This window comes from Rhincodon typus, chromosome 1, assembly GCF_021869965.1.
Source record: "Rhincodon typus isolate 14 chromosome 1, sRhiTyp1.1, whole genome shotgun sequence".
NCBI lineage: Eukaryota > Metazoa > Chordata > Chondrichthyes > Orectolobiformes > Rhincodontidae > Rhincodon > Rhincodon typus.
In genome coordinates this window covers 173,666,723-173,688,731 of record NC_063332.1, presented here as the reverse complement: position 1 = coordinate 173,688,731, position 22,009 = coordinate 173,666,723, and the positions used below count along the sequence as shown (strand labels likewise).

Genomic DNA, 22,009 nt, shown 5'->3' with positions numbered 1-22,009 from the left:
CTGCAATATAAGTTCAATAAGTTTCATTTGTATCCAGCATAGCTTCTCACTGGGAATGCAGGATTCACCGCATTTGTCCTTCAAATCCTCTCATTTAACCATTCCTATGTGCCTGAAAATTCTCCGCCAGGTTAATGGACAAGCAGGGACAGCAATAGATTTTAATTGTCAACATTATTTGTTTGAAGATTTTTCAAGATTTTGGGAGAGAACCATGCAGTTGATTCTCAATCCTCTAGACATTGCATGATATAGGCTCATAACCAATTTGTTTATTGGGTAAAGATGAAGACCCCAGTGACATGATTTCCTTTCTGCAGATGGATATGCTCCCTTTATGTCTTTGGCAAACCGTGATTCTATATTCAATGTTCCTGGTGCTCTCCTGTCTCCAGGCCCACAGCACTATGACATTATTCCAGTTCAGGTAAGATTATGACCAGCTCAATGCAGTAGTAACTTCCACTTATTCTAAATGGCACAATAGATGTTGTTATTTGTAATCTCCATTTGTTTTCAGTGAAATATGTACAGTTCCTTCATATCTGTCATTGAAGGTTTTCAATCATTAAAAGTCAATGTTTTGATTGGACATCTGATTTTCAATCCTGCATACTTTTATGCTTAAATACGACTTGCACAAAATTTTTCTAGCGACAGGGTGAACATTCATATATTTTCAATGAATTTGAGTGATAACAAATAATTACTTCAATATTCATTGATGGATATATGCAGAGAAGAAAAATATTGCATGTTTCACGGATAAACTCTCATTACTTATGTTTCTTGGTCATCTTTTTGACCTTCAAGGGAGTCAAGGCTCATGAGAAGAGAAGGGAGACAGTAAAGTGGAGTTCAGGCTTCAATGAGATCAACCAGGATTGAGGGCCAGAATGGCCTACTCCTCTTTCTAATTCAGACATTTTTACGTTCTTGCAAAGGGCATAACCATAAATTACTGCCAAGCCTTTCAGGAGTGATGTCAAGGTCAAAAGCCACCCAACACCAGTTTATAGTCCAACAGATTTGTTTGAAAGCACAAGCTTTCGGAGTCTTGCTCCTTCTTTGGGTATTAGTGAGAGAGGTGGCATTAGGCACAGAATTTATAAGCAAAAGATCAAAGGGTCATAGAAATGATGCGAATATATTGAACAAACCTAAGATGGCTGTTAAATCTTTAATCAGTTAGAAAGGACTTGCAGGTTTCAATTGATTAATACACAAATCCCAGAACTTCTTTCAAGTCACTGCCCTGAGATAGCTAAAGGTTTTATCAGTATAACAGAGGTGACATCTCAGGTCAGACAATGGTGTGAGGCCATTTGGCCTCGGATCTTCGGGTAAACGTCCTCCAAGGCAGACTTTGGGACACACAACAACACAGAGTTGCTGAGCAGAGGCTGATAGCCAAGTTCAGTCCACATGAGGACGGTCTCAACTGGGATCATGGGTTCATGTTACACTACAGGTCACCCCACCACTCTGTGTACACGTACACGCACACATCTCATAGAATCCCTACAGTGTGGAAGCAGGCCCTTGGAGCATCACACCCAGACCCCTATAACCCACCTAATCTACACATCCCTGAACACTATGAGCAATTTATCATGGCCAATCCACCTAGCCCGCACATCTTTGGGCTGTGGGAGGAAACTGGAACACCTAGAGGAAACCCACGCAGACACGGGGAGAATGTGCAAACTCCACACAGACAGTCACCCGAGGGTGGAATTGAACCCGGTTCCCTGGCGCTGTGAGGCAGCAGTGCTAACCACCGTGCTGCCCCAAATCTATGAGGTGAATTTGCATTTGCAGATTTGTAATTGCAGAGATATTTTGTTTTGTTCAAAAAGCACACAATTTGTAGACAGTCAATGTTGCATGTTATAAATTCCTACTTTGGAAATAAAACCAGTCTGAATCCAAGTTAAAACACAGACAGATTCTAAATAAGGCCTCATACCTAAAATGCATCGTCTGTCCTGAGATGTCATCTCTGTTATACTGATAAAACCTTTTAGCTATCTCAGGGCAGTGACTTGAAAGAAATTCTGGGATTTGCATTTTTATCGATTGAAACCTGCATCTCTTTTCTCACTGAATACAGATTTAACAGCCATCTTAGGTTTGTTCAATACATTCGCATCAGTTCTATGACCCTTTGATCTTTTACTTGTAAGTTCTGTGTCTGATGCCACCTCTCTCATTAACACCTGAGGAACGAGCAGAGCTACGAAAGCTTGTGTTTTCAAATAAACCTGTTGGACTATAACCTAGCGTCGTGTGATTTTTGACATTGTCCACCCCAGTTCAACACCAGCACCTCCACATCAGGAGTGATGTTGGGCCTTGATTGAAATATATTAGATCCTGACAATGTGAATGTTAGGAGGAAATTTCCTCTTGTGGAAGAATCTAGAACAGGGGTCACTGTTTAAAAATCAGGGGTCACTCATTTAAAACAAAGATAAGGCAATTTTTTTTCTGGACGCAGAGTTCTTGAACATTTGTAAGACAGAGGTAAATAGAGTTTTGTTAAGCTTGGAGGGTGAAAGCTTATCAGAAGTAAGCAGGAATGTGGATTTGAGGTTCCAATCAGATCAGTCATGACCTTCCTGATTGCTGGAGCAGGCTCAAGGGGCCTATTCCTGTTTCTAATTTGTGTGTTCATGTTTTAGACTGCGTTGTGAACAGTTGGGCCCCGTATCTAAGGAAGAATGTGCTGGCCTTGGAGGGGATCCACAGGAAGTTCACAAGAATGATCTCGGTGAGGAAGGGGTTGTCATTGTAAGGAGCGGTTGAGGACTCTGGGTCTCTACCCAACGGAGTTTAGAAGGATGAAGGGGGATCTGATTGAAGCTTACAGACTACTGAAAGACCTGGATAGAGTGGATGTGGAGAAGATGTTTCCACTAGTAGGAGAGACTAGGACCCAAGGACACATCCTCAGGGTGAAGGGACGACACTTTAGAACTGAGATGAGGAGGAATATCTTCAGCCGGGGGTGGTGAATCTGTGAAATCTATCATTGCTGCAGATGGTTGTGGAGGTCAAATCATTGAATGTATTTAAGACAGTGATAGATAGGTCCTTGACTAGTAAGGGGATCAAAGGTTACAGGGAGATGGCAAGAGAATGGGGTTGAGAAACATATCAGCCATGATTAAATGACAGATCAGATCTGATAAGCTGAATGGCCTAATTCTCTTCCTATATCTTATGCTCTTCTTACAGAGGGGAGCAGAAATCTGCAAGACTCTCCCCCCAGGGGCCAAATTATCGTTTCACACTGAAATAGATTTTTTTTGGCAAGAATATGAAGAATTATGGAAACATAAAAGTAGCTGAATTTATAACATGAATCAGTCTTGATCTAATTGAATGGTAGAACAGACTGGGAGAGTCAAATAGTCTCTTCCTGTTCCTGTTTTGAGAAAAGTATGTCTGAATAAACTGAAATTGACATCATGTGCCTCAAATTGCCAATGACCCTTGCATTGTAGTATTTGTCCAAATTAAATTGAGTAAATCCTGACACTCAATACCAATTCTCTTGTGTGGTGAATTACAGGAACACATCAAAGGAGGGCAGAGCATGAAGAACAAGGAGGCTCGCTTCAAAACTGTTGGAGATGACCTTCCAGGGCCTGGCACCTACAATATCTCCCCCATGCGGTTAGCTGAGAAATCGATCAAATCATTCAAACCACATTGCACAGTGAGTGTCCACCTCGCCCATTGATTAGCTTTGGCTGTGTCTTTTCAAAGTCTGTATCTCAATCCCCTTATTCTCTAGCTGCAGAGGCAACTTCACTGAAACCAGTGTCAATCAGCAATCTGTGGGATATTACCTGAAATCACAAAAATATGGTTGTAGACGTTTATTTGTCAAGAAAACAGTGACAGTGGGGTCTGAGATAACAAGGTGTAGAGCTGGATGAACACAGCAGGCCGAGCAGCATCAGAGGAGCAGGAAAGCTGATGTTTCGGGCTTAGACCCTTCTTCAGAAATGGGGGAGGGGAAGGGGGTTCTGAAATAAATAGGGAGAGAGGGGGAGGCAGATACAAGATGGATAGAGGAGAAGATAGATGGAGAGGAGACAGACAGGTCAAAGAGGCGGGGGTGGAGCCAGTAAAGGTGAGTGTAGGTGGGGAGTTAGGGAGGGGATAGGTCAGTCCAGGGAGGACGGACAGGTCAAGGGGGCGGGATGAGGTTAGTAGGTAGGAGATGGGGGTGTGGCTTGAGGTGGGAGGAGGGGATAGGTGGGAGGAAGGACAGGTTAGGGAGGCGGGGACGAGCTGGGCTGGTTTTGGGATGCGGTAGGGGGAGGGGAGATTTTGAAGCTTGTGAAATCCACATTGATACCATTGGGCTGCAGGGTTCCCAACCGGAATACGAGTTGCTGTTCCTGCAACCTTCGGGTGGCATCGTTGTGGCACTGCAGGAGGCCCAGGATGGACATGTCGTCTAAGGAGTGGGAGGGGTCGTTGAAATGGTTCGCGACTGGGAGGTGCAGTTGTTTGTTGCGAACTGAGCGTTGGTGTTCCACAATGCGGTCAAGGTGGGACAGGATTCCAACAGGATCTATAGCAAAAAGGATCTATTTATTTGAGCAGAACCTCTATGGATTACAGCAAATTAATCTCCTCACCAACACTTGCAGCTGTTTCAAAAACAGAAATTGCTGGGAAAGCTCAGTAGACCGGGCAGCATTTGTGGAAAGAAATCAAAGTTAACATTTCGGGTAAGGGTCAGTTCTGAGGAAGTGTAACCGGACCTGAAACTTTAACTCTGATTTCTCTCCACAGATGCTGCCAGACCTGCTGAGCTTTTTCAGCAGCTTCTGTTTTTATTTCTAATTTACAGCATCTGCAGTTCTTTCGATTTTTATTGAACCCACAACCTTCTGATTCAAAGCCAGAAGTGTTACCATGTTATCCTCCAACGCACATGTTTTTTGGGGAAAAGAGCTTTATTTACAGCAAACTCTATTTAAACAGCCTCCACAAATTACAAGTAATTGAACTCATGACTGCCATTGAGAGTCTTCCTGATGGGGGGGCTATGCACTGCGATATCACTGTACCGAGGCAAAACCAGTGTTTGGAGGAAGGTGGGCAGGTACCTGCTCAGTTACGGGTGGATCTGGCCTGGGGACCGGTGAGGCATTGGCTTCAGGAAGGACATTTGTACATGATTGCATTTCAATGTAAACAGGGAGAGCGTAGAGGATGAGTTAAGTCTTGCTTGTTGCATGTCGATACAGTTGATTGTGGAAGCTTGGCCAATGTGCCAGCAAATTCTGTACATAGACCCACAGCAAGAGGGAGGAATGTTGATGATTGACCTGAGAGCCAGATTTACTAATGATCACTGGATGCAACATTTGGTCCCAATGGAAATGGATAAACTGGTTCTCGCTGACCAACTATTGTTGTTTTCTCAGCAGACCTGGGCATTTTTTTTGCCCAGTGAAAGGGAACATGTGTGGAAGAGAGCCGACCCACACTGATTCAGTATTCTGCGCATTGGCCGCTCACCTTGTAGTCTTTGTGAATTTAACCTTATTCAAAAATCTGTTTCTGGCATTGTAACTTGCAACAAGCTCTGTTCACCCATTCCCCGTGCGCTCACTACCTACCTAAACTCCCAGTTCTCCCAAATCCTTCCCCTTGTATTTTCCACATCTCTCCATGGCCTCACTCCTGCCGATGACTGTGACCACCTCCAGCCTCTGACCGCCCTCTGAGACATCTGCTGTTACCTCCTGATCCTGGGCCACACTGCGTCCCTGACCTTTTGGGCTCTGGGACGTCCTGAGATGGGGAGAGGAATTGCATCTTTCCAAATTCTTCATTTTTTAATTCTACTGGCCAACACTAAAACAGTTATCTAACACATTCCTGCACCATGCTGAACAGTATTCCTTCAAACAGCAGTTTGACAGTACAGCAGAAGTGGGGCGTGAGTGGACACCACATCTCTTAAAGCTATTACAGGGGAGGCCTCCAACCTTGCAGGTGCTGCTAGGGTTGGTGTTGATAGTCATTTCTAAGCCTGAGGAAAATAAGAGTGAAGAAATGGTGAAGTTATGCTCTTGGAGGAACATGTAATGATTTCCTCCTTTTTCTTTGCAGGCAGTGTCAAGCTTGTCAGTCAGTGTCCCATCAATCCCTTCATCAAATCAGTCATATGGCTATGAAGAAGCTGAAGATGGAGCTCTCTCCAGGCACTTGCCCCCTTCCAAAGATGGGAGCCTTGGTCCTGCATATTACAATCCACAATATGTAAGTAAAGACTGCTTGTAGTTTTGCACTGTAGACTAAAATGGGAGAAGATCCTGCTTTAAACCAAGGAAACTGTGTAAAATGTTTCAAAAACAAGTTACTGGAACTCATTGCCAGTTGTATCTACAATGTTGACTTCTGGAAGCCGTGAGAGGGAAGTGCAGTGATTCACCACTGCCTGTCTGTGTACGGAATAGTTTTGCCCAGAGACAGTCTTTTGATTGGCTTCTTGGAAAACACAAGAATTGTAGGCTCAGGAACAATGTTCCCAGCCTTTCTGAGCATCAGTGCACAATAATTGCTGCACCAACTCTGTTCCGGTTTCGGAAGTTGCTGATGTGCATGAATCTTGGAGGTTCACTCAGAAGAAAAACTCAGGATTGTTACCTGGGCAAGTGCCTACAGCCTTGTGTATGTACACTTCAACAGAAACCTCCAGCCTGCAAAGAGTAAACATCCATCTCTCTCTCCCCCTTCTGTGCAGAAAAGCAAAAGGAAATTCCTTGTAGCCAGCTATTCTTCCTCAACAAAAGACCATACAATGTTGGAACAGAAATACACCATTCACCCCATTGAGTCTGCTCCACCATTCGATGAGATCGTGGCTGATCTAATAATCCTCAACTTCACTTTCTTACGTTTCACCATAACCCTTGATTCCCTTACTGATTAAAAATCTCAATCTCAGCCTGACCCAGCCTCAACAGCCTCTGTGGTAAAGAATTCCACAGATTCACTACCCTCTGAAAGAAGAAATTCCTCCTTGACTATATTATGTATTTCTAAACACTCTGATATTACATCCTTTATAAGACTCTAACATTTTGCCAATGACAGATGTTAAGCTAACTGGCTATAGTTAGCTGTTTTTGTTTGGCTCTTTGGGATGTTATTTGGGCAATTTTCTAATCTTCTGGGATGTTTTCAGAATCTAAGGATTCTTGGAAGATTACTACCGGTGCATCCAATACCTTGTAGCAACTTCCTTTAGTTACTCATGGATGCAAGCCAACAGATTCAGGGAACTGACTGCCTTTATCCCCATCAGTTTCCCGAGGACTTTTTCTCTGATGATAGTTATTTTAATTATTTTTTCTCCTCCTTTTGTCCCTTGATTATTCTGTGTTTTTGATATCTTCTACCGTAAAGATTGGTGCAAAATATTATTCAACTCCTCTTCCATTTCCTTGTTCCACATTATTATTTCCCCAGTCTCATTCTCTAAGGGGATCTATGTTCACTTTGGCTTCTCTCTTCCTTTTTATATATTTATAGAAGCTCCTACTATTTGCCTTGATATTACTTACAAGTTTGCCCTCAAAGTTTATCTTCACGCTCATTAATTTTTTTGGGTCATATTTTGTTACTTGTTAAACTTCCTGAATCCCTTGGCTTATTACTAATCATTTGGAAGGAGTAACAGGAATACAGAGTACTGGGCTAATGGTAAGATTCTTGGTAGTGTGGATGCGCAGAAAGATCTCGGTGTCCATGTGCATAGATCACTGAAAGTTGCCACCCAGGTTTATAGGGTTGTTAAGAAGGCGTACGGTGTGTTAGGTTTTATTGGTAGAGGGATTGAGTTTCGGAGCCATGAGGTCATGTTGCAGCTGTACAAAACTCTGGTGCGGCCGCACTTGGAGTATTGCGTACAGTTCTGGTCGCCGCATTATAGGAAGGATGTGGAAGCATTGGAAAGGGTGCAGAGGAGATTTACCAGGATGTTGCCTGGTATGGAGGGAAGGTCTTATGAGGAAAGGCTGAGGGTCTTGAGGCTGTTTTCGTTAGAGAGAAGAAGGTTAAGAGGTGACTTGATAGAGACATACAAGATGATCAGAGGATTAGATAGGGTGAACAGTGGGAGCCTTTTTCCTCAGATGGTGATGGCTAGCACGAGGGGACATAGCTTTAAATTGAGGGGTGATAGATATAGGACAGATGTCAGAGGTAGGTTCTTTACTCAGAGAGTAGTAACGGCGTGGAATGCCCTGCCTGCAAAAATAGTAGACTCGCCCACTTTAAGGGCATTTAAATGGTCATTGGATAAACATATGGATGAAAATGGAATAGTTTAGGTTAGATGGGCTTCAGATTGGTTTCACAGGTCGGCGCAACATCGAGGGCCGAAGGGCCTGTACTGTGCTGTAATGTTCTATGTTCTATGTTCATCGTCATATTGTATATTGTCTTTCTTTCAATCTAATGCTGTCCTTAGCTTTCCTGGTTAACTATAGATGGTTTATGCCATTCCTAGAATCGTTCTTCCTCACTGGGATACAGCTTTGTGGTGAGCCATGAACTATTTTCTTAAACATTTGCCAATGTTCATCAACTATCTTTTCTGCTCAACTCCTTTTGATTTGATTCGATTTGCTGTAGTCACAGGTACCTAAGTACAATGAAAAGCTTTGTTTTGTGAGCAGTACAGGCAGATCGTAGCAAACAAGGACATAGAGATCGCAGGGTGCTTGGACAGAACAAGGCATATAAGGTTACGGTTGCGCAGCAGGTGTGCAAAGCAAGATCAACGTTATTTGAGGTTAGAGAGGTCCATTCAGCAGTCTAATAATGGCAGGAAAGAAACAGTTCTTAAACCTGTTGATGCATAATTTCAAGATTCTGATGCTTTCCCAGTCCACACCAGCCAGCTCTGCCCTCGTTCCTTTGTAAACCTTATTTAGGTGCAACACAGTTGTTTCTACTCAGCTTTCTCATTATCAAACAGATTGCTAAATTCGACCATGTTATGGTCACTGTTTCCTTGGAAATCTTTTACTTTGAGATCATTTATTAAACCTGCCTGAATACAAACTGTATTAGCAGATTTGAATAGCCTCATTGCTGGCAGGATTCCCTATATATTGTTCTCAGAAACTGGTCTGAATATTCTACAGATTCTTTCTTATGGCTACCTCTCCAATCTGACTATCCTAGTCTATGTGATGATTAAATTTTGATGTGATTTGATTTATTATTGTCACATGTACCTAGGTATGGTGAAAAGTTTTGTTTTGCGTGCAGTACAGGCAGATCATAGGGTAATAGAACAGAGTGAGGAATACAAAGTTACAGCTGCACTGAAGGTGCACAAAGAACAAGATCAACATTATTTTAAATTTGAGAGATCCATTAAAAAGTCTAGTAACAGTGGGGAAGAAGCTGTTCTTGAACCTGTTGGTACATGTGTTTAAGCTTTTGTACCTTCTGCCTGATGGAAGAGGTTGGGAGAGATTAAAACTGGGGTGGGAGGGGTCTTTGATGATGTTGGCTGCCTTTCCGAGACAGCGGGAAGTGTAGGTGGAGTCAATGGATGGAAGGTTGGTTTGTGTGATGGACTGGGCTGTGTTCACAACTCTCTGTAGTTTTTTACGGTCCTGGGCAGAGCAGTTGCCGAACCAGGCCATGATGCACCCGGATAGAATGCTTTCTATGGTGCATCTGTAGAAGTTGGTGAGGGTCCTCATGGACATGCTGAATTTCCATAGCCCCCTGAGGAAGACCAGGTGTTGTACACTCACCACTGAGTAATGTCCTGCCTTTTTTGCGCACCCTCATTATTTCCTGATTTATTCTCTGTCTTAAGAACAGCTATTGTTAGTGGGCCCAGCTACTCTAACACCCTTTCTCACCTCTCTTTTGAAAAGTCACATATTCCTGACTATTTAGTTCCTAGGTTTGATCTCCTTGTAACTATTTCTCTGCAAATGGCTATAATATCATAACCATTAACTTCTATTTGTGCTGTTAATTCATCTACTTTGTTTTGAATACTACGTGCATTTAACTAATGGATGTTAATTTAATTTTGCCTTTTGACTGTTTTTCCCTTTGATTTTCCCTTTGACCATATTTGGTCCATTTTATGTTGATACAGTTTTAGAATCATTGTCTAACTTGCTGCTCGGAGACGTTGTCACATCCTTTAGCTTTGGAAGCATGCCTAACCCCTCCCCAGAACCATCTATTTAGTTTAAAACTCTCTGCAGCCTGAGATATTTAATTGATCAGGACTCTGTACCCAGTTCAGTGTGCTCTGCAAACTGCTCTCTGCAAATCCCCTGTTGAAAGGAAAAGTCAGACGCACTGAAACAGCAAATTCCCAACCAGTGAATATTGAGAATCCACATCTTGTATCCTCAACAGCCAGAACTGTGCTTCCCTGAATTTTCCTTATGTCTTGTCTCTTTGTTTGTCTGTAAGTGCTTGGGAATTTTTAGAAAGGGATAATGTTTAAGTTTTAAAGTTATACATTAACAATTCAATTTGTCTGGTTTTTGCTATTGACTGAAAACAGTTTCGTTATTTTCTTGTTAATGGGAAAAAAAACTGATGTGTTTATACTTCAAGCCAGAGTCAGGTAGAATTGGGCATTTCAGTGATTTAATCAAATTTTCACATTTGTGACCGCTCTGGGAATAATGGGACTTGATTTCCAGTGTACTACACCAGGGAATCGCTATAGTTACTGTAAGAAAACACTGACCATTCGATTATTATGAAATTGATTAAATGCAATTTCTTTTATAGTGGCTGTGCTGTTTTGAAATAAGTGCCTGCTGACTCTAACCTCAACAACGCACTCAGTTCAGGAGAGTCAACATGATTGTTCCTCCTTTGCTTGCGATGTCTCTCTTCATCTCTACATATTTCTCTGCCTCACCCCTTTCCATTAGGTTGGACTGAATGCCTTGTTGCTGTGTTGTCTATTCCATATAAATTCTATATGATAATATCAATTACCACTTATCAAACACCATCCATGAGTGCACCATGTTGAAAATTCTGTGAGGAAACCACAAAAGGTGATATTGGCGGACATCTGAAAGATTGTGCAATGAAGGTCTTGAAGGTAGAAAGAGAGGTAGAAAGTCGAAGAGATTGATGGAGGGTATTCCAGAGCTGAGGTCTCAGACAGCAGAAGACAGGGTCGCCAATTGGGGACAGATTAAACTCGGGGATTTCAATGATTATGGGCATTACAGAATGCATTGTGACTGAGTACATCCATTGTTCAAAGCTGAATCTAACTCTGCAATGATGCGCAGAAAATGTTTTCAGAGGAGTCGACACTATGTATGATTTAATTGCATTGGCTCACCCTACGGATGTCTACCTTAAGAACATAAACAGGATGCAAATTACTGCTTTCAAAAATTACACTTAGCAATACAATTCTCTCATTTAGTACTAATTCAATGAATTTTATTTTATAGCTTAAGAGCTGGTAATCTAACTAAATGTTGTTTTTGGGAGTAATAATAAACGGTTATAATGTTTTCACTGTATTGACTGAGTGAGACCCAATGGATTTTAGTTTTTAATGCAGACAGTTGTGAATGGGTTCTATTCCCGAGTCTGTTCACAAGGCAGAAAACATTTTGGGACGATATAAATTAGCCGCTTTTAAGTACAGGAAATGCTTGGTATGTCAGATCTTTAAAATTACAACCCTGTATGGGATCTTGTTCATAAGTCAGATGTTTGTAAATCAGGGACTCTGTATTTTTGGATGTTTGAACTCTCTGAGGTAAAGAATCCACAACATTGAAGTTTCTCCTTTGACTGTTTTCACTTCTTCCAAATCAGAGGTAGTGCTCTGGATCTGAACAGTGCCTGTCTTTTTGTGAGGATGAGTATGGAGTGCTCTACAATCCAGTCATACTCAGGTCCCTTTCCCTTACCTCATTTACATAAAGACCAACAACTTTTAAAAAAGAGATTTGAGTTCCCAGCGGCCATCTTATAGGAAGTTCACAACACAATTTCAAGTTTTAAGACTTTTACTGTAGCACACAAACTGAAAGCAACATTAACTAGACACCTATTCAGCCAGAAGGCAAATTATATTCTAAAAGGATCCCCACTTACTATTTAAATGACTGAAAATCTCCCTCTCTGACCCTTGCGTTAGGAACCATAGCAAAACAATTCTTAGCTGCTTTTTCCTTTACCGGATGGATAATATCCAAGCCTGGAACTGACTTACACAAAATCTGTTACACTGGAAATCCCTTTCTCTAGTCATAGCTAGGGGAATTTCCCAGCATCATTTAAACCCTAATGACCCTGGTCTCTTCAATCTGAGTACCAATGTTTAACATGCATTCTTGTGTGGTGAATTATAAAGTCTTGCTGCCTTTGTCTCTTGGCCTCACACTTTTCCTCCAATTCTTGCAGACTAAACTTGTGACATTCTGTGAAACCTGTGAAGTTTAGTGATTTCAATTTTTAGGAAAATCCATAATCTGATTCTAAAATAGTTTTCAATAGTCAGTCTCCTCTCAAAACCCATCTCCTTGGTAATGTGAATCAAATGGGCCTTGTATCTAGGTGCAAATGCTAATTAGCTATCCTCTAGACTCCAACTCCATTCTATCTTGTAATTAAATGTAGCCATTAACATAGAACATAGAACTGTACAGCATAGGAATGGGCCCTTCGGCCCACGATGTTGTGCCAAACATGTTGCCAAATTAGATTAATCCTTTCTGCCTGCCCCGGTCTATGTCTTTCCATTCCTTGTATAATTATGTGCTTACCTAAAAATCTCTTAAACACCCCCATCATATCTGCCTCCACCACCGCCCCTTGCAGCGCGCTCCAGACTCCTACCACTGTGTGTGTAAAAAACATGCCCCTTGCATCTCCTATGAACTTTCCCCCTCTCACCTTAAATGCATGCCCCTTAGTTTAGTCGTTTGAACTCTGAGAAAAAGATTCTGATCATCAACCTTACCATCATTTTGAGTTCATCATGACTCTTCTTTAGAGAAGTTCCTGGTCTGGCCTACATGTGACTCCAGATCTACAGCAAAGTGGTTGGCTCTTAACTACCCTCTGAAATGGCCTGGCAAGATGCTCAATTCAAAGCCAATTAGAGACCTTATCAGTGACACCCACATCCCACAAAAGTAATAAAGAGAAACAAAGCCAGTTGCTCTGCAGCACCTCTCAAAGCTGTAACCTCCACTATCTGGAAGGAGGTGATGACCTGCACTATGCACTGGGGAATTGTCACTTGCTGGGATCAGAGGGTGGGTTTGCCATTTGGCTGAGTATAGCTGGCTGTCTACTGAGCCTCCAGCTCAGCCTGCAATTGACATGAGAGAAAAAGAGGGGACATGTAACCTTAGATGCAGTGTCCCTCCAAATTCTTAAACTTCTAACTGTTAAGATTGGAACCAGCAACCTCTAGATGTTGAGATTTGTCCATGACAGGCTGAGTGAGACTCAAAGCCAATCTTGAGTATTGCCCACAGGAGATCACTGACCCCTGTAAGCCTTGTGGTGGAGGGTCTGTGAGCGCAGATGGGAAAATTTCCACTCGGCCCCTGAAAAGACTGAAGTACCTCACCTCTGGAACCATCCTTATAAAGGTTTCCAGCCATCTCAATAAGGCCTTCACATCCTTTCAAAGGTGTTGCGTCCCTCTCTTCGAGGTTGAACCAGTGTCTTACAAATGTCAAAAAATCCCTTGGCATGTGCCTCTTGTCTCTATGCAAAATGAAATTGATAGAATAGTGTAGTATCTAGGTACGTCAGCAGATGGCAGTAGAGATATTTAGTGTGAAATAGCACAGTGTTCTGTTTAGTGAATAATGCTAATATGGGATTTAGGTTAGGTACCAAGCTATGCCCAGTTTTCTGTAAAACAGATTAAAGCAGCAGTAACTTTTTATTGATTGCTTACTGTAGGCATACTGAATTCAAATGTTCCAGTACTGTATACACAGGAGTCCTTGTTACCCAGTGTATTACTCAGCACCGGTTTCTCCTGTTACCTGAATTAATAGCTCCCTTCATGACTTCAGGATGCCAACTGCAGTCTGCAGCTATTGAAGTAGATGTTTGAAGTGCAAACTCTGCTGCAATGCAGGAGAAAGGACAGCCAATTTGCACCCAGCAAGCGCCCCCTCCCGTCCCCTCCCACCACCCACACTGCACCTCACTGGAGTGCCTGTGTTTTTAACTAACGTTAAGTGATGAAGTCACTTCAGCTCCTCTGCCGTGAGTTCACAGTGGGAGCGGATCCTGCCCAGCTTATCCCACAATACCCCTGGGTAGAATCCACCATCGATTGAAGCTTACAACAGCCAATCAAACAGAGGCAAAACCCACAAAACCTGCATTCCGGTTGGGGTTCCAGCTGAGATCTTCAACACCACAGGGTCTCTCCTCACATCCAGAGTCCATGTAGATTTGGGAGGAGGAAGAACTCCCCCCACTACCTTCAGGAATGCGATATTTGTAACTATCTTCAAGGAGGGAGATAACTCTTGCAGCAGAAATTATTGAGGTATTTCTATCTTGTCCCTAGTGGGGAGCCCCCATATTCTCCTGAATCCCCCACTTCCTTTAGCTGGGAAAATCCTCCCAGAGACACAGCATGGCTTCAGACCTTCCAGAGGAATGTCCAACACAGTCTGCGTTGTCAGAAAAATCCAAGAGAAATGCCAAGAACAACACCAGGAGATCTCCATTGTATTCAAGCTAAAGCAATTCACTCAGTGAATTATGGGGCTTTATAGATTGTGCTCCAAAGATGTCCAAAGATTTACATCACAACCAACAACTGCTTCGTGATAATAGCACTGCAACTGTCTTCAGTTTGAGACCTAAAATAGATGACATTAAAATTCAGACTGGGGTAAAGCAAGGCATAGTGTCTACAACCCATTGATGTGATGTGCTGTGACTTATCTTAGGTGTGGTACCTTGACATGCCACGGAGACTTGGATTCTACAATGATCCCTTAAGCAATGCCACTGGGGTCTCCTTGCTCCTGGTTGAGCCAAAGTGGGTTCCTAAAAGCCCTCAACAGCAGAACAGGTGAAGTAAGACTATGCATGTCACCAGCTGGGAAAACACTAAGGATGGCAGATTTCCTTCCCTGACGGACATTAGAGAACCAGGTGGGTTTTAAAGACAATTAACAATGGTTTCATGGTCATCATTCATGAAACCAACTTCTAATTCCATTTTTTATTAATTGAACTAAAATTTTGCCAACTGCTGTGGGTGGGATTTGAACCTCTGTCTCTAAAACGTTAGCCTGGGTTTCTGGATTACAGGGGGCTCCTGGTCATCGTGGTTCAACAGATCACAAGGATCTGACCCCAGAACCGTCAAGGTCTTGCAGACAACGGTAGAACCCCAAGGTCCTTGCATTAAATGGCAGTCTTCTATCAAGAGTCCATTTGCCGAGTTCCCTGGTGATGGAGAAATGGTAATAAGGATGGAGCTGTGATCCAGGGAGAGCTTTGTCACAGGCAGCAGTAACATGAATGTTGATGGGCACCTGTGTTGGGACCGTGGTGGGTGTCTTTGCGTGGCAGTGTGTGTGACTGAGCAGTTCTTTTTCGGAAACCCTCTACTTGCCCCAGATGGTGATGGGGCTTCAACAGGTGCCCTCAAAAAAATAAGCTGCCCCACTTTCTCCTAGAGGAAGAGAGTGGCCTAGTAGTAATATCGTTGGCCTTGTAATCCAGAAACCCAGGCATGTTTTAGAGACAGAGGTTCAAATCCCGCCCACAGCAGTTGGCGAAAGTTTAGTTCAATTAATAAAAAATGGAATTAAAAGTTGGTTTCATGAATGATGACCATGAAACCATTGTTAATTGTCTTTAAAACCCACCTGGTTCTCTAATGTCTGTCAGGGAAGGAAATCTGCCATCCTTACCCAGACTGGCCTACATGTGACTCCAGACTCACATCAATGGGATTGAGTCTTAAATGCCACTTGAAATAGCCATGACACCACTCAGTTGTATCAAACTGCCAAGAAGACTGAAAGGAAAGAAAGTGGACTGTCTGCCTGATATGGAGCAAGGCAGTGGGAATGGCAGTGGCAAATCTGGTCCTTCCAAGCCTTCCTTCCTTACTTGTAGGGGGCTTGTGCCAAAACTGGGAGGACTGTCCCACAGCCTAGCTAATTGTGTGATGTGACAGTGTCAGTGTGTGCAGCAGGAGGACTACTAGAGGTGATGGCACTTCTGTGTACGGTTGAAAGGGATTGCCCTGGAAGCCCTCAACACTGAATCCGGACCCCATGTAATGTCAGGTGTACATGGTGTAAGAAACTCTCCTGCTGATCGCTACATGTAACCCTCACCCCTTCCCGACCTGGTGAAACACTACTTCTCCATGTTGAACACCAGCACTGAAGGTGGCATGAGCAAAGAATACACTCTGTGTGGGGGATTTCAATGTTTGTCACCGAGAGAGACTTGGGAACATTCCATCTGACTGAGCTTTTAAGGACATGGCTGTTAGTCCTAGTCTGCAGCAGGTTTTGAGGAAACCAACAAGACAGAAAAGCCTACTTAGCCTCATACTCAGCAATCTACCTGTCGCAGATGCACCAGTCCATGACACTATCAACAGGAGAGGTCACCATACAATCCTAGAGGAAATGAAATCTGTTTTCACCCTGAAGATTCCCTCTATCATGTTTATGACATTACCACCATTTTAAGTGGTATAGGTTTTGAACAGATCTAGCGACTTAAACTTGGCATCTGCTGCAGCAGAATTATATTCAACTATAGTTCGTATTCTCACATCCCAGCCCAGCATCTCTTCAACTCTGCTATTCCCATTAATCCAGGGGATCAACTCTTGTTCAATGAAATGTACAGGAAGACATGAAAGAAAAACACCAGGCAACTGAAATGTCAATTCTGTGCCAATCAGTGGAAGGAACTATTGATCGACAGAGCTAAGCAATCCCAACCAGTGAATCACCTCTGCAATAAAGGCAAATTACTGCAGTCGCTGGAAATCTGAAACAAACATTTCTGTGGAAAGAGAAACAGAGTTAATGTTTCGAGTCCAATATGACTCTTGTTCAGACTTCTTCTGCCAGACTTGCTGAGTTTCTTCAGCATTCTCTCTGTTTGTTTAAGCTCTGAATGCTGCCACATGCTGTTGTTTAATTGGCCACCAACCCTTACAACTCACTGGAGAAGGAAGCTCCACAAATATCCCCATCCTCAATGAGGGGGAGCCCTGCACATCTGTGCATAAAGTAAGGCTGAAGCATTTGCAATAGTCTTCATCCAGAAGTGCCAAATGCATGATCCATCTCAGCGTCCTCCAGTGGTCTCCAGAATTACAGATGCCAATTTTCAACCAATTCAGTTCACTCCACATGACATTAATAAATGGCTTAAGGTACTGGATACTGCAAAGGCTGGGGCCCTGACAACATTCTGGCAATGTGATCCTGAACTTATCACATTCCTATCCAGTACAGTTACAATATTGGCATCTATCCGACAATGTGGAAAATTGCCTAGGTATGTCCTTTGTATAAAATGCAAGACCAATCCAACCTGGCTAATTACCACCCCATTGGTCTTTTGTTGATCATCAGTAAACTGATGGAAGGTGTCAGTAACAGTGCTATCAAGCAGCACCTGCTCAGCAATAACCTGCTCAGTGATGCCCAGTTTGGGTTCCGCCAGGGCCACTCAGCTCCTGACCTCATTACAGCCTTGGATCAAACATGGACAAAAGAGCTGAATTCCAGAGGCGAGGTGAGAGTGACAGCCCTTGACAACAAGGCCACACTTGACTGGGTGTGACATTGAGGAGCCCTTGCAAAACTGGAGTCATTGGGAATCAGAGTATAACTCTCTGGTGGTTGGAGGCTTACTTGGCACATAGGAAGATAGTTATGGTTGTTGGAAGCTAGTCATCTCAGCTCCAGGACATTTCTGTAGGAGTGTCTCATAGGAGTATCCAAGGCCCAACCATCTTCAGTTGCTTCATCATAAGGTCAGACATGGAGATGTTCGCTATTGATTGCACAATGTTCAGCAACATTCACAATGACTCAGATATTGAAGCAGTCTGTGTGCAAGTACGTAAAAATCTGGACAACATTCATGTTTGGGCTGATTAGTGACAAGTAACAATTGCTGAAAACCTAGCCCTATTGTACAATCAGAAATTGGATAAATACATGAACTGGAAGTTTGTGCAGAACGGTGGAGAAGGTGGAATGGGTGGGACTGAACATTTCAGCTGAATTCACATTCTAGATCACAACATTTCACTGCGAAAGGAATTGTTTCCTCTTGTCGACTCTAGTTATTTTGCCAATCGCCTCAAATCTGTGACCTTTGGTAACCAGCGTTTCTGCCAGTGGGAACTGTTCCTACTCATTTACAGCAACAAAGCCGTTCAAGATTTCGATGTGATAACAAAAAGCAAAAACAGAAGTTGTCGGAAAAGCTCAGCAGGTCTGGCAGCATCTGTGAAGAGAAATCAGAGTTAACGTTTCAGGTCTGGTGATCCTTCCTCAGAATCCGGGTCACCGGACCTGAAACGTTAACTCCGATTTCTCTCCATAGATGCTGCCAGACCTGCTGAGCTTTTCGGACAACTTCTGTTTTTGTTTCTGATTTACAGCATCTGCAGTTCGTTTGATTTTTATGCGATAACAAGGTCTGATTTGTTGGGGTTGGGGCGAGGACATGGGAGAACTCAAGCCCTAAAGTTAGCAAGCTTGATATTGAGTCTGGAACGCTGCAGCAAGCCTGAGACAAAGATGTTGGCCAGGGAACAGGTTGGTGTATTGAAGTTTCAGTTAACTGGAAGTTCAGGGACTTTTTGCGAGCAGGACATAAGTGTTCTGTGAAGCAGTCATTGAGTCTACGCTTTGTTTCCCCAATGTAGAGGAGACCACATTGTGAGCAGCGAATGCAGTAGACTAGATTGTGGGAAGTGCAGGTGAAGTGTTGCTTCACCTGGAAGATATGTTTGGGCCCTTGGATACTGGGGAGGGAGGAGGTAAATGGGCAGGTGTTGCACCTTCTGTAGTTGCAGCCAGGGGAGGCTGTGGGGTGGGGGTGGGGGTTGGCGGTGTTGGGGGTGAAACAAGAGAGGACCAGGGTGTCCCAGAGGGAGTGGTCCCTGTGGAAGGTTGACACTCCTTTGACTATCCAACTGTTTTTCTCTCTTTTTGGGCTCTATCCCCACCTATCATTTATTCCTTACCCCCTCTCCCCACCCTATCTTCTGCATATAAACCAACATTGATCTAGCTACCATCAGTTCTAAGGAAGGATCACTCAACCTGAAACGTTAACTCTGATTTCTCTTCACTGCCAGACTTGCTGAGCTTTTCCAGCAATTTCTGTTCTTGTGTCTGATTTCCAGCATCCACAGTTCTTTCGGTTTTTATTAAGGTTGAGTGGGGATCTGATTGAGGTGTACAAAACGCTGACGGGTATAAATGCAGCAGATAGAGAGAAACTTCTCCCTCTTAGTAGAGGGGTCAATGATGAGGGGTACAGATTTAAAGTGGGGTGCAGGAGATTTAGAGGGGATTTGGGGAAATTTTTTTTTGGTGGGAATGATGATGGTGGGAACCTGGAACTTGCTGTCTAAAAGGGTGATAGAGGTGAGAGCCATCAAGGTATTTATGAAGTATTTAGGTGAGCACTTGAAATGCCAAGGTATACATGGCTACAGGCGAAGTGTTGGAACATGGGATTAGAATGGATAGATGCTTGATGACCAACACAGACAAGATGGGTCCAAGGACCTGTTCCAAGCTGCAAAGACTTGGTGTCTCTCTTGACTCCTGATAGATCTTTACAGGATGCATCCACAAGAGCTAGGTTCACTGTCTAATAATCAGCGCTTAAATCAGCGATGAGCTGATTTCTTTTTTTCTGAGCATTGTGAGTCTTTGGAATTCTCTTCCTGAAGAGGTGGTGGAAGCAGAGTTTTGTTTTGAATATTCTTAAGGAAGAGGTGGAAAAATTCCCGTTAATCAAGGAGCTGAAAGACTATCATGAGTAGGAGGGAATGTGGACTTGTGATTACAGTTGGATCAGCCGTGATCTTATTGAATGGCAGGGCAGGCATGAGGAGCTGAGTGGTTGTTTACTTGTACGTTTGATAAATCAGGCAACTGAGTGAGCATGTGAAATCCACAGCAAGTGCTAAAAAGTATGATTAGAATAGAAAGGTGCTTGGTGATAGCTGCAGACGTGATGGGCTGAAGGGCCTTTTCCCATGCTGTTGGATTTCTTGTAAAACCAGAAGCATCAGGAATCATTAATTTTTGGGATTATCCGCTCTTCAGAGGGCACAGGGCTGTGCACCAAAGAATGTTTTCACTTTTCCCTCAACCACATTCCAACCATTCCCCCCCCCCCAAACACCCTCGCAGCCCCTCTCCCACCTCTGCCCCCTCCCCCCACCCCCCCACCCCAACCCCCAAACCTGCTGGGTGCTTTGCCTCCTGTATTTGCCGACTCCCTGCCCCCTCCGTTCACTCGCCAGGCCTCAGAGTGAATAAAGCTCAGCTCACTTCTTCTCCAATCAGAGCTGTTTCTTTGCTGTGTTCACCACTGACAGGCTTATCAGTGCATTTAGAACCCCGGCCATGGGTCACACAGGACCCCCTGACAGGACACATTTCGTCCCCCAGGATACCTGTCACTGAAACATAGAGGATTCTTAAGGGGCTTGACAGGGTAAGTGCTGTGAGAAAGTTTCCCCTCCAGGAGTAGTCTGGAACCAGAGGGCATAGTCCCGGAATAAACAGGCACCAATTGACAACTGAGATGAGGAGGAATTTCTTCTCCCAGAACGTTGGGAGTCTTTGGAAATCCTTGACGCAGAGAGCTGTGGCGGAAGAGTCCTTGCGTATATTAAGATCGAGATAGATTCTCGATGAGTCAGGAAATCAAGCGTTATGGGGAAAGGGCTAGAATGATCATGCTGAGTGGTGGAGCAGTCTTGAGGGGCTGAATGGCCTACTCCTGTTCCTATTTTTTATGGTTTTACTAGGCTTCAGTTCTAACCCTCACTGCTTGGTTCTCCAAGTTATGACATCCTTGACGTAAGGCATTATTTAAAATCTACCACTTGGACGGCATTTTGGTTTTATTTATTTAGTTAGTCATTTGGTTTATTTGTTCTTATATCTCCTTACGCAGCATGGCACCTGATCATCACCTCCAGGAAGCAACTCAGAGCAGCTTGGTACTTTTAGAGGCTCTATATAATAGTGAATGGTGAAGTGAGGTTTAAACAGTGATTCCTTTGGAAAGGTAGTGTCGTGTGTGTGTGTGTGTGTGTGTAAAATGACCTTGAGGAAAGCTTAAGCACGATATGAAGTTACATGATTTATGGAGGACCCCCTCCCCACCACCCTTGGGAAGGGGTCTGTTTTACAGAGGGGTGGCTGATAAGGTCTGTTATTAATCGGCATCATTTGTAGCCTTCAGGAAAACATATGTTTTGGGAGTTTGTTAACCTTCACTGTAGTGTTTCAAAGTGAACCATTCAAATATATATGTCAAGCGAATATGTTTTTCCTTTTACTTCATTCTTGCATTGTTGAGCAAGTGTAACGAAGACACAGACCTGTAAATAAAAGTCCCAGCATCTCTGACCAGCCCTGTAGACAGAGAGCAATCTGGTTGCTTTTAGCTGGATACATTCAAGTACTATATTAACTACATACAAGTAGTAACCTATTGATCTCCCAGAATGGAGACACGTTGAGTTTAACATTTTTATTTTGTTGAATATGAATGATTTTGCAGACTGTATTTTTTTAAAGAAAGGCAATATATAAGGTAGGCTGCAAAAGTGCTCAAAACTATTGAAGCCATTTATATTTGTACATGACCTATAGTGGAGTGTGGAGGTGGCAGTGGAAGGGTGAGGATTTTCAGTGGTAGATGCATA

At 43.3% G+C, this 22,009-nt stretch overlaps 1 protein-coding gene across 1 annotated transcript in view; it reads left to right on the top strand.

The window, feature by feature from the left end:
• stpg2 (sperm-tail PG-rich repeat containing 2) overlaps nucleotides 1–22,009 on the top strand; it is a 311,631-nt gene that overhangs the window by 13,830 nt on the left and 275,792 nt on the right. Inside the window, exons 2-4 of the mRNA XM_048612036.1 lie at nucleotides 321–427; nucleotides 3,578–3,724; nucleotides 6,145–6,294. Coding sequence (XP_048467993.1) covers nucleotides 321–427; nucleotides 3,578–3,724; nucleotides 6,145–6,294 — 404 coding nt within the window. The remainder of the gene's footprint in view (nucleotides 1–320; nucleotides 428–3,577; nucleotides 3,725–6,144; nucleotides 6,295–22,009) is intronic.